The sequence below is a fragment of the Camarhynchus parvulus genome, chromosome 6, assembly GCF_901933205.1.
Source record: "Camarhynchus parvulus chromosome 6, STF_HiC, whole genome shotgun sequence".
Classification (NCBI taxonomy): domain Eukaryota; kingdom Metazoa; phylum Chordata; class Aves; order Passeriformes; family Thraupidae; genus Camarhynchus; species Camarhynchus parvulus.
This window is the reverse complement of record NC_044576.1, coordinates 15,781,213-15,794,377: the sequence shown is the minus strand read 5'-3', so window position 1 is coordinate 15,794,377 and position 13,165 is coordinate 15,781,213. Positions and strand designations below refer to the sequence as shown.

General features: G+C 47.4%; 1 protein-coding gene across 1 annotated transcript in view; it reads right to left on the bottom strand.

Moving 5' to 3' along the window:
* Positions 1-3,967: 3,967 nt before the first annotated feature.
* PDLIM1 (PDZ and LIM domain 1) overlaps positions 3,968-13,165 on the bottom strand; it is a 42,872-nt gene continuing 33,674 nt past the window's right edge. The window contains exons 5-7 of the mRNA XM_030951674.1: positions 9,158-9,312; positions 6,114-6,231; positions 3,968-4,496 (exon numbers count right to left, since the gene is read on the bottom strand). Coding sequence (XP_030807534.1) covers positions 4,310-4,496; positions 6,114-6,231; positions 9,158-9,312 — 460 coding nt within the window. The 3' untranslated portion in view covers positions 3,968-4,309. The remainder of the gene's footprint in view (positions 4,497-6,113; positions 6,232-9,157; positions 9,313-13,165) is intronic.

Below are 13,165 nucleotides of genomic sequence, written 5' to 3'. Positions count from 1 at the left end.
TTAACCTGGAGAAGGGGGAACTTACCACTCTACAGCTATGTGAAAGGAGGTTGCAACGAGGTGTTGGTCCCTTTTCCCAAGTAACAAGCAATCGGACAAGAGGAAATAGCCTCAGGTTGCACTAGGAAAGGTTGAAATTATATATTGGGAAGTTTGTTCACCAAAAAAGTCAAGCACTGGAACAGGCTGCCCAGGAAAGCAATGGAGTTGCCATCCCTGGAAATATTTAAGATGTGGATGTGGCACTTGGGGACATGATTTAGATGGATCAGCAGTGCCATGCTAAGGTTTGGACTCTGTCTCAAAAGTCCCAATGCAATGATGACAGCTAACTCCCTTAGGTTAAATGCACATGTAATATCCTTTACCTCTTGACTGCCCTTCTCTTCCCAGAAAGTGCTCCTTGCCTTTCACACACCCACAGGGACATTCTGCACTTTCCCAGCCAGAACACTTCGTTACCTTCATTACCTTTCTCTGGACACTCTCTGGCCCCTCAGTGTCCTTATTGTAGCAAAAGGCCCAGAACTGGGCACAGCACTGGATGAATCAGGCAGCTTTTAAACTTTCATCTCTGGTTTGTGAAAATGTCTTTTAGGTGTTATTTAAAAGCTGCAGTCTTGGAATTGCAGCTGGAGCTGTCACAGTTGCAGTTGTGCTCATTAACATGGCACAGATAACACAGAAAAAAACCCCTCTACCAACTCAGAGTTCAGAAACCAGTTTTCATTCACTTCATGATCATAATTATTCTATTGGCCTGATAGAGAAGGGAATCTTAGAGTAGCAAGAGATATTTATACTTACCTCTAAGGGAACAGATAAATCTGTTAATGAGTAAGCTGACTTTGATCATTGCCTGGTGAAAGCCCTGTTTTATTGGTAATTGCTAAAGACAAAAGTTTCTAATTTTTCTGTTCAGTTACTAATTACCTTGAATAATACAAAGTCCAGCATGTGCCTCTCCTGGGGATGGCTGAACACCTGCCTGCCCATGGGAAGGAGTGAATTCATTCCTTGTTTTGCTTAGCCTGTGTGTATGGCTTTTGTTTTCCCTATTCAACTATCTGTATCTCAACCTAATTTTGTTAAAGGCAATAGTAAGTGACCGCTGCTCCCACACAGCCTACATAACTTTTGAAGACTGATCTACCCTGCTTAACCTGCAATATGGTGCAAAATTAAAGTAATCAGTGTTAAAAATTATAGACTGTGCTTTGTGCTGTGCTGCCTACCTTTGTGAGACACCTTCTGGCAGGATGCTCACCCACTCAAACTGCCCAACATGCTTCACATAGGAACCTTTTATGTGATAACTTCTAAAGCAGGCAGCTCAGTGTGGTTGCAGGGCTATTTAACCTATTTTGTTATTGTTGACAGACTGCAGATGCCAACTGTTTAACTCCTGAGTAATCTGGAAAGTCAGACTACAATGAACACCTCAGTTGTCAAATATTTTGCCCTACATCATAAAAGATAAATACATTCCTTTTCTCAGCCAGCCACAGCAGAGCGTGATCAAAGACCTCAAGTACCAAATGTGAATTTCCTCGCCTAACCCATTCTCAGGTAATAAATTGGATCAACTCTGGTATCCACTTTAGAAACCTGTTGTCATTATAGTGCATGAGTTCTATTATCATTATATTGCAAGGGTCCCATATTGCTGGAGTTTTGTACCTCTTTGATGTTTCTTGTAAGCAGCTCCTCTAGGCACTGACTCTTCCTTGTCCTCACAGTAGCCAGCTGACTCCAGTTCCACCAATCCACTCTTTTATAACAGTTTTCTTATTGGCTGCAGGTGTGGCTTGTTAACATCAGGCCTGCTCCTAATCTTTAGTAATTGGTTCAGCTGCAACTCTTTAGGGAATAAGATTACATTCTATACCACCTTCATTTACCCATACTGTATTCCCCTACAGAAACTTACACTTCCAGACTACTCCACAAATCTTTGGTAGTCCCTGCGTCCTGTGCCAGCCCCTGCAGTCAGTGTTGCCAGTTGTGCTGCCAGCCTGGCTGCAGGAGCTTGGTCGGTGACAGAGCCCATGGCCCTGCACAAAGCAGGGCTTGTCACCCGTGTGCAGGGTGGCACTGGGTGGGAGGGCAGGGAAATGCCAGGCAGGGCCAGGCTCTGATGCCCTTGCCCCCAAAATCATGAGGTTTTCTGGAATGAGCGCTGTTTTGCTGACAGACGCTTGTGTACAAAATAATGTAGTGACTTTGTAGGCACTGGAGGGCTCAGCCCAGGCTCTGGGGCTGGGACACAGAGCTGCAGATGGCCTCAGCTGCCAGCATTTCCCTGGGGGAGCCCTGAGCCCCCAGCCTGCTGAGAAAGCAGATGGTGTGGAGCAGCCACAGTCCCACTGCTGGGCAGGAGACTTGGTCCACAATACAGCCAGAGCAGTTTTTGCCTGCAGGGTCATTCCTTCACCCCCACAGGGTCTGTGCTTCCCACCACTGCACCCCCTTATTGTGCAGTCCCTCCCGCCAACACTGCCCCACACAGAGCCTTTCCCTATGGAAGTGTCCTGTGGAGAAGTGAGAATTAATGCACCTAAGCAGTAGTGAGGGGAGACATCATCCCAGCAGGAAAAAATCCCTCCGCTCTCACCTTGAAAAGAGCTGCTTGTGTTACTCTGGAGTTTGTGCAGGTGTGTGCTGCTGTGTGCCAGCGGCCCAAAGCCAGGCTTTTCCCAGGGATGATCCAAACAAAGTTTGCTGGTTGAGCTACAGCAGCCTCACTTGCTTGCCTCTGCCCATAGAAGGAGCCTGAGAGGATGAACTAAATTTAGCTGGGTTGGTGAATTAGTCCCCTGCCCAATCTGCCCAAAAGCTGCACTATCTGAACAGCAGGAGGCTTATAGGCTTGGTGTCAGGTCAGCTTTACCTCAGATGAGGATTGGGTTTGGGGTTGTGGTTTGACCTTCGCTGTTTTGGTTTATTAGCTTTTCGTTGTTTGGATTTTTGGTTGGTTTTTTTTTTTTTTTTTTTACAACACAGCTGTGCTGTGGTGTGATTCATTGTGAAGGAGAGGAAGCACAGGGTGCAGCAGTACAGCATTGGTGAACACAGACAGGACTTTCCAGGGCAAGGACATGACCCTGTCTGTAGCTGTTTAGATGCACCCACTAACTCCAGGGACCCTATGCTGGCCACAGAGGGCCTGTGTGCAGCCACAAACCCACCCTGCTGATTTCAACCACTGGCAATCTGTTTTAAAGGAAACATGACACGTCTTAGAAACCATTTATTTTTATATGATTAAGAACAGTCATCATCTCACTTAGAAGTGTGAGAGAAATAACCACTGCAGGCCTCTGTTCTCTACACAGGTTCTGCTCCTTAGGCACCATCAGCCCTTTGTCCAGGGCATGAGGGGCACATGCACCCCTCCCCACATCAGCCCCCAAAGGCACCTCCAGGAGCTGTGCACAGCAGCAGCACGAGGAGCAGGGTGATGCCTTGGGCAGCCACATGTGGTTCCCCCCAGGGGGAGCCAGAACAGGGACTGTGGCCACTCAAACCTTCCCCTCTTCACTCTCAGATTCCCTGGTTTCCAGCAAGTATCATGTGATCATTTTTCTCCTAGAGCTCAGTTTGTGATTGTGGGGAACAAAGGGCCATCTGTGGTGATGCAGTAGCAGGAAATGCTGCCGTGCCCAGTCCCATCATCATGAAGCAGTGTTGGACACAGAGGAGGCAGCTCTCGGCTGCCTTGCACTGGGCACAGGCCACCAGGCTGCTCTGCAGCTTGGCTGTGCCCTCCTGCCCCTTGCTGGGTGCCAGCAGGCAGCTGCTCACAGCTCAGCTGGCAGCAAGACCGGCCTGACTCAACTTTGTAAATCCCTCCCACTATTCTCCAGGATAAACGCAGCCATGCACTGGGCACCTCTTCTGCTGCATGGCATTCTGGGAGCCACAATCCAGTGCACAAGGAAAACAGCAGAAAGCAGACACTTCTACCTTGTGGATTCACCCCATTTATTGCAGGCAAACGGATGGCAAATAACTAGAACACAGAAAAGTTGTAATCTGACTTTGGCCTCTGATTTTCCTGTGTGATTGGCAGCACAATGAAGGAGAAAAAAAATGTTTATTAAAAAAAGTGAAAGAGAGGATGAAAAGAATGTTGAACAATTAGTGACATCTCATGTGAACAGATGGAGGATTAATAATGACAAGGAAATTCAAAGCCATGCCTAACATTCCTTATTGCAAACAAGATTCTGCAGGGGGTAGGGATAATGCTCTCCAAGGAAAATCAGCAGAGGATAAATCATCCCCACTGGCTTTGTGAGCAGCACGTTTACTTTGGGAAGACGGTGACCACCTCATAGCCCTCTGGGGGAATCACCCGTTCCCGCGCGTGCTTCTCGCAGTAGATCTGCTCTCCCACAAAGAAGTGTCCTTTCTGCTTGAGGTTGGTGCCGCAGTCGCTGCACACGTAGCACTCGGGGTGACGCTGCTTGTCCCGGATCTTCACAAACATCCCTCTGGGGAGGAACCAGCACTGCTCAGTGCCCACTGTCTCCCTCCTCCCCAGCCACCTCCCCCCCAGCCCAGATTTCTTTTCTGCTCCTGACAAGTCAAAGTATAGGCCCTACCTCTGGTCAGGCAAATGTTAACAGCACTTTTAGAAGCCTAACATGTGCTGGCATGGAAACTCTCCTCTAGGAAATGTTTCCCAGCATTGACCTGTGTAAGTTACAGTCCTATCACCTGTGGTCAGAAGAATTACTGTGTTGGCAATAGCTGGTGGCTGCAGACAGCACAACAGCATTCAAATGCCCAGGATCAAATGGCAGGCAGTAGCTTGACCATCTGGGGAAGCAAAGTCCAGGTACAAGCCAATTGGATGGCAGAACAAATGCAGAAATGCAGGGATGAACACTGCACAGCCAGCACTGCCCTTTTGCTAGTGCCCGATGTGTGGGAGAAGCACAGACACTAGATCCTTGTTTTAACTTCAGACATGGCTGCTTGGGAGCTGCAGTGAACAGATCCAGCCAAATGTGGGCAAGGGCTTACTGAAGACTTCACAGCTCAGCCCAACAGATGACTAGGAAAACTACAAAAACTACACAGCAGTTTGTTAACTACCATCAGCCCCAACACAACAATTTTCCAGTATTATTTTGTTCCAGCAGCCATCTCTATTTTCTGTAATTCATTAGTTTTGAGTGCTATTCAAGGCCTTGTGCTTTCTCTCCAGACCTACCCAGCTGGTTGAATAATTACAGGGTTTGTCTGTGATTCATATTTTACAGGCTATGCATTGCCTCTCTAATGAATCAGCTGGTCCAGATGCTCCAGGCATTCCAGGACCATGCAATCACAGTGCAGCGGGTCTCAGCAACAATCTGATAACCTGTGGCAGGCAGCATCTGAAAAATCAGAATTCTTCCATGACAATGCAGGTTTGGCTACCAGTACTTGACTGCTGTGTAGTCAGCTGTTAAGGGTGTTGCAGAGGAAGAATTTGAAGAATTTGAGGTTGAAAAACAGAGCAACTCTAAGACATAGTTATTCAATGCTGGGTTCCCCATGTGGTTGCACTTATGATACAGCAGGTCTGTATCAAACACAAACCCCAGGTCTGCTGCAGTTGGATTTTACCCACATAAAGACAAAAACAATATGTCTGCATAGACACAGTGGAGGTGTGAGGTCCTACAGGAGGGTGGGGACCAGAATGCAGCTCTGCAGTCCCCACTGCCTCTGACCACCAAGGCAAGTCTCCATGCCACGCCTGGGAGCACTGAGACAGGAAATTCATTAAATACACAGGCCCTGAATGAAAAGGTCATTTTGTTTCCAAATGGTGTAAACAGATTTCAGGTCAGCCAAACACTGCAGTAACAACTGCCTCAAGGTTTGAGTCACAGGGACTTGCTCTGGTTTCCACTGATATGAATCTGTAGATGGAAACCCAACTCCTGCCTCACTGTAGGGACCTGCAAAGTTAGTGTTATAAAAGCTGGTGAGAATAAACGTGCCTTGAGTCTCCTGGATGCACTGATGTGGGTAAGTGAGGCTGCTTGGGTGCATGACCTCAGCCCCTGGCACAGGCATGGGCTGCTCACCTCAACCCCAGGGACAGGCTTACTTACACAATGCCAGATCCACACTTGTCACACATGGGCAGCTTCTGGGCATTCCCAATCGATGAGGCCACCTTTGTGGTAGGGGCTTTGACGCTCCTAAATCCAGATGGTTTAGTAGGGTCTCCTGGGGGTGGAAGGAGAGTGCTTCAGAGCATGCGAGATGCGTGGCTTGAGCCTGTTCCTCCCAAGCAGGTGCTCTGCTCGGGGCATTATATTCTTTAACCCCAGCTCTGAGGCAGGGATTCATGCATGGAAAGTGGGCAGGGATTTAGGGATGTGTGGGGAGGAAGGAGAGGAGGGACACAGCTGAATCTCGCCCTGGAAATGTGAGGGCTTGAGATGGTGGGCAGTCAGAAGAGATTATTTTCTCATCTTAAAAGCCCATCAGACTTCAGCTGATGTGTCTCACATGCACAGATGCACAAAGCAAAGCAAAGCTTGAGCCTTGGCAGCACTGGAGTCTGCCTGATGTGTCCTGATCACACAGAGTGAAGCTGATTCCCAGACTCGAGCTCAGAAAAAGGTGGGTGTTCTGTTGGAACGGCTGTCAAAGCCCTTTTCCAATCTGTCTGTTTTACAGTGGAGTTCGTTCCCCCAAGACTCCTGGAAGATTTTGTTAACAAACTCCTCCTTGCAGAGCCCTGGGACACTGGGGGTAACCTTGCACTCCCCTGCTGTTGCATAGCGTGCTCCAGGTATCTCCCTATTGCAACTTCTCTGGGGCACGGAGCCCCTTCTCTCCTGCAGGGCCTTTGCAGGAGACATTGTGCTGACCTGGATGCCTAAATCAGCAGAGGATCCTAGATGTGGGATACGAGGCAAGCCTTTAAATATCTGCAGGGAAAAAGGAGCCTTTTATAAAATTACACCAATGATGGGACTAATCTCATCTACATGACTTTTCTAAGGGGTTTGACACCAGTTAACAAGGGAAGGAGGCTGCTGAGACTCCCATGGTATTTCACCAGAAACGCTTTGGACTGTGAGGGACACTGATGAAACCCTTCAGACCAGTGTCAGACCAAGAGCACACTTCCAGTGGGCATTCCCAGCACAAGGGGCAGAAAAACCCTCCAAAGACAGACCCTGGTGACCAGCCATGTCAGGAACTCACCACAGCCCAGGGCAGCACCACTGACAGAAGAGGAAAAGGGGGGGAACTGCCTGCCTCAGCTGTGGGGCAGGTGATGCTGCACTGGTTTGCCTTTAGGGCAGCCTTCAGCTCAGATGTTTGCACCCAGCTCTGTGCAGATGCTGGTCCAGAGGTGCAAGTTCCCTAGCCCTTCACACATGGCAAGAGCCACCTGCCCTCCAAGAGCAGCTGCAAGTGACTGTCACTGGGAAGCAAGCAGCAGCAATCACATTTTCAGACTCTTCCATATCACTTCTGTTCACTCCCTTTGCCTCAGGCAGCACTTTGCTCTTATCAGCAACATCGACAACACGTTTTTAAATCTCTCCTAATCAAACACCCACAGGAGCTGCGGCATGTTCCACCCTGCAACACTCTCCACTTCTGAGCACAGGGTCAGGCCTTAAAAGACCAGCCATGGTGCTTCCAAATAGCCACATTTGACTGCTGTGCCCGGCCCAGGCTCCCAGCTGGTGTAAGTCAGTGCAGCCCACACAGTCAGCGATGCCCCCAGGGCCTTGTCCCAGCTGGGCATGGCTCACAGCTGTCATTCCCAGGCCACTGCCTGGAGCCCGGCTGGGAGAAGGAGCCACCCAAAGTGCCATTTATCACAGGGAATGCCATCCAGTGTGCCATTTATCACACTGAACGCCATCCAAAGTGCCATTTATCACACCCAGGATCTGAGTCGCAGCAGTGTGTGTTTGTTTGCTGCTGGCTGAGCAGCACGGCAGGCTGGGCCATGGAGCATTGTCAGCTCACTGTGGAATAATGCCAGAGCCTATCCCAGCCCCCTGATCGGGCAGGCAAACCTTGTGCCAGAGAATCCCAACAATGCTGCAAATCTTCAAAGAAAGATAAAACAGAGAGGCTTTTGCTTCTTATCTTCTTCAGCACTACTAAGCACAGGGGAGGACCTTGGCTTCGTGAGAAGTCCGGGCTACTCCTTCCACGCAGGAGCTGAACCCTGAGGGCAAGCTGCAGACACTCAATATTTAAAAGATTCTTTCAGGTAGGTATTTAAACAGCATATTAGAGACTCCATGATCCTGGTTTCTTTCTTCCTATTGTTTCCTTATTTCCTTCATGTTGCTGTTTCCCTACGGATCCCTCAGACCTACCAGCACTTGGCTGATCTGTTTCTCTTTGTGGTGAATATCTCAGCACCAGGCTTTTTTTGGATTAAACTGAACATACCACTGCCAAGCTAATAACACAAAAGACTGGCCTGAGGACAAAAACAAAGGTCATTCTTGGAACTCTTTTCCCATTCATTTATTTTATTTTATTTAAGGGGAGAAGAGAGCATGATTTATCTCCCAAATAAGTTAATTGGCTTTTTATCTTAAACTCTATAGCTCCGAATTGTACAAGTCCAGACCTAAGATCAAGAATGCCAAGAAGAGCGAATTTTCAGAGGTTAAAAGCTATGAACTGCTCGCTGTAACCCAGCTTCTATATTTTTACATTCAGCTGCAGAAGGGGATACTTTTTCTTGTGTCGGGGGATGGAGTTCAGAAGCAATAGGACCCACTGAAGAGCACTACCTTGTGATGCCATCCAAAGTCTTGACTCTAAGATGGTCTTTAATCAGTGAATACTATCTTAAAGGGGCAAAACTTTAGAAACTATAGGAGATTTTGTTACTTTAAAAATTCCTTCTTGATAGCTAAATGTTGCAAGTGTTTATTTCTGGACTGCTCTCCTAATGATTAAGCAATGATAGGGACCCATAGACACTGAAGCTAATAAATGAGAGAATATGAAGGGATCAAATTAGTGACAGGGTCTGTAGGTTTCTGTAGAAGCCACCTACACATGCTACCTTGAACAATCAACAGCTAAATGGAAAATAAAGTTTTAAATGCTACTCAACCCAAAGAACAGCAGAGGGGAAGAGCTCAGATCAGGTACTCACCTTTCTCCTCTGACTCCAAGATCTCTTGCAACACAAGAAATGAAGCAGACTGTCTGGGTGGCTCATTTGACTCTTGATTCTCCTGCAGCATCTTGTAAACCTCAGATTGTCTGTCTATGGCAATGCTGCCTGGGGTCTGGTTATGCTGATCTAAACTGAGGAGAGAACAGAGAATCCTCTTGTTAAATGGATGAAAACTAAAGGCAATCCCTCTAGCAGGACTTTCATGAGGCATCACATGACTGAAGAATGAACGTGCAAAGCACACGCACGACGGGAGGCCACGAACACGGAGGTGCTGGATGTGCTCCGGGTAGGACCGGCATGCTGGGCTGGGCTGTGCCCACGCTGCTGTCAGCAGCTGCTCGCTGACTGCCCCCAGCCAGGGCTCTCCCTGCTTCACAATTACCACACACTCCAGCAGCTAAAACCTGCCCAGGAAATCACAGCTCTGTCAACAGGAAAGTAAAGAATTCATGTGCTGGGATGGGAATCCCACCTAGTAGCTGTGCCATCCATGCATGTTCCTTGCATGCATAAGCCACCTTACGCTGCTACCTTACACCACTGTGAATCTCAAACTAAGCAAAGTTTATTTTGTTAAAAAGAAATCTTTGCAAGTACCCTATGAATTGCTTGTAAATGTCACCTTCACCAAGTAACAGCTGGAGGGTTTAACTAGAAGATTCTCTGATTGGAAGTAATTTAGTCTGGTTTTCAAGTGAGTGTTACTATTTCCATTTTCGAGGTGGAGCCCATTTACAGTAGTTTACTAAGGCTAAGCCCTCAGTGCAGCTGCCCTGAGGTGCTGCTGCATGTCATGAGGGACTTGCATCCTCGACTTAGAGCCCAAGGTGCTTCAGGGGCAGCTTTTCACAGCACAGGGTCATGGAAAAGGTGGTCATTGTGCCACTCGAAGGGTCTTTGGGGAATAAAAAGGAGCCTGGAGGCAGTACCTCAGATATACTCCACATGCTGTGGGTAGAGGATAGGCTTAAACTGCAGGAGAACATTTAGAATATCCCTTGGGAAAAGCTTTCCAATATGTCTGTTAACACTGAAATACCAGAGGAGATGGTTGTGGACAGGCAAGGAACCTCCAAACGAAAGGATTTGAAAATAGTCTGGACAAATATACGGTGGGAATTATTTAAATCAGTGGTTTAAATTGCCAAATGAGGGACTAAGGGATGGACTAAAGAACACAGGAAGTTCCTGCCTGCCTTGTGTTCTGTAGCTGCAGCAAAACATATACAATAAAATGAAATAGCTGACAAATCTCCTCTGATAGCTCAATTCTGTAATGCAGTCTTATAAATGTAAATGGTCTACTCGGTTTCACCATACTTGCACTCTGTGATGGCATGAAAAGCACATAAACATCCTGAAGTTCAGACTAAATTGCAGAGGAAAATCTTTTTCTCAAGGAGGCAACCGCATATTTTCAATGCCAATGACCGATTGAGTCATCTGGGAGTTACTCTACATAATAAACTCTTCAAGCATCAGAAGTAAAATCATCACATGAGTTATAAAATGCTATTTCCATAAAAAGGATTTCATAAAATGTTTCCATCTTTAGCAATTTTCAGTGGAGCAGGAAGCACATTAGACATGCAAACAGTTGAACCTTTGAAACCTGAATCTCAGTTACTGGAGCTTCTTACCCAAATAAAAGAATTATGTGCCTTATATTAGACAGTAGATGTCCCATGCTCTACATTACATTCATCTCATGTAAACTCATATACTACCACTGCTGTATCTACCCATAAAAGCATTATGCAAGAAGGCTTTCACTGCAGTTTGCATACTAAGAATGTTTCAATAACATGCATCCAAAAAGCAGAGGCTAAATAATCTTAGAAAGCATTAGAGTCAAACAAAGCCATCACATTTCAACCATGCATTGTGGCAGTGCATAACATACAGACCAGCTCTCCCAGGTACATACCCTATACATCCACTTGCACATACAAGATGTCCAAAAGGCTATAAAAACCATCAAACCCAGATTTGTACCAGCAGAGTAAAATATCTCAAACTGTCAGGGCAGAAGGCTATGCTGCTTAAATGAAACAACATGTCCAAAAAGCATATGTATCTTTTGAAAGGGCAAAGCCACAGGCACAGAAATTGTACCTGCAAGATACTGAGTCTCTGTATGCCAGCTGATTTTTGGCACCTTTTGTTACACAGGTACTTTATCTGCAGCAATCACCAGCAATTGGTGTCCTCTTCCGTGTACACAAGTTCCCTCATGCAGAAATTTTGTAGGGAACAAACCCAACCACATTTACTGGGTCTTAGACTTACACAACCATTACTGGATCTCACTGCTGTTATCATGGGAAACTCGCAACACTGACTAATACTTGATCACTGAGCCTTAAATATTGGCAAGAAGATAGTAATAAAAACCTTAAAGAAACAGCCTTGCACAGAATCTTCAAAAAGCACAGTTTATTTTTTGCTAAGGGTATTTTACTATTTTATGCCAGCCTATTTTGCAAAGCTTACAAGGGTCTCAAAGCTACAGGAAGGCTCAGTGCTTGGAGCACTCCCTTTTGCCATTAAACAGTTGCTGATGTCTGGGGCTCCTTTGTGAGCACTATCAGCTCTCCAGGCCAGCACAGAGAGCTGGCAGTGGGACCACTCCTGGTGTGCACGGTACTGACTACAAGCCAGAGCACTGACTTACAGCAAGTAACTGCACTGAGTAACAAGGCAGGAGTAAATCCTCAGTCTCCCACTATCCCTTGACTCCCAGCACATGGCAAAGCTTGGCTGTGTGCGTCCGGGGGTGAGGATGCCAGCTTTTCTGCTTTGAAGTACATGGTTCCCAGAAGGGAACTGTGAGCAGTCCAGGAGCCATGAGATCTGGTTGTGTCCTTTTCTGCCCCATGGAAGCCCTGGGATTGACCACTGTCCTGGGCCATATGTCACACATCTGCAAGCTGCTTGGTCAAGAGCAGAAGGTTCACAATTCATCTTTGACTGGACTCCTGCAAGACAGATAAATGTGCTTTCTGTTTCACCTGTCCTGACACTAAAGTCCTTGCTGTAAAACCCAGAGGCTGTCACTTAGAGGCACAGGCCACGGGGTTCCCAAGTACCACAAAGACGACATCAAACAGCACCCAGGCCTTGTGATGCTGAGGTTCACCACAGGTCCTGCAGACCTCAGAGCATGCTGAGCATCCTCCACTCCTTTGGGCAGAGATAGCCTGTGCTGCAGCAACCTCTGCAGACAAACTGGCAGGGTGGGAACACAGACTGTTCCTCCATGTGCCTGATGCCTGCCAGGCTGCTCCAAACTGCTGACTGTTGTCAGCCAAAGATGGAGAGCGTGGGTACCTGCTCCAGCCTGAAATGAAACAAGTCCAGCACACATCCATGGCCAATGAAACAGAAGAACAAAGACTGGCAGCACCTGTCAGTCACAAACAACAAAAGTTATTTCAAGTGCAGGAAAAATACCAGCTTTCAGGATAAAGCACTCTCCTACCCTCAGCAAACCCATCTGCTGCAGGTGGCTCCTCCAGAAAAGCCACCAGGTGCTGTCAAGTGCTGCTGTGTGGGTGTGCAGGGGGCAATGGACATACTGACATGCTAAAAACATGTTTTGGTGTTTCCCATGGTGTTGGGCACAGACACAAGACAGAGAAAGCTCCTGTGAAGAGTCATGCACTGACATTGGAAGGGTGAAATGTAAATGCTGTTTTCTTGTGACAGGACAATGCCATGAGCCACAGATGGCGACAAGGGACTCGTGGACACCGAAATGCAGATGAGCAGGTGTGCTGAGCTGGCTGCAGAGGCCATGGGCAGGTTACCTGGGGAAATCAGGGCTAACAGAAGAGATCTGCCCCTGCAGGGTGTCCATGATGTTGCTCTGCGAATAGAGCTGCAGGGGAGAATTGAACTGCACGTGCAGCACTTTGAGTCCCGGCACCTCCACTTCCACAGGGCTGTTGGGGCAGACCTGGGCCGCGTGCTTCAGCTGCT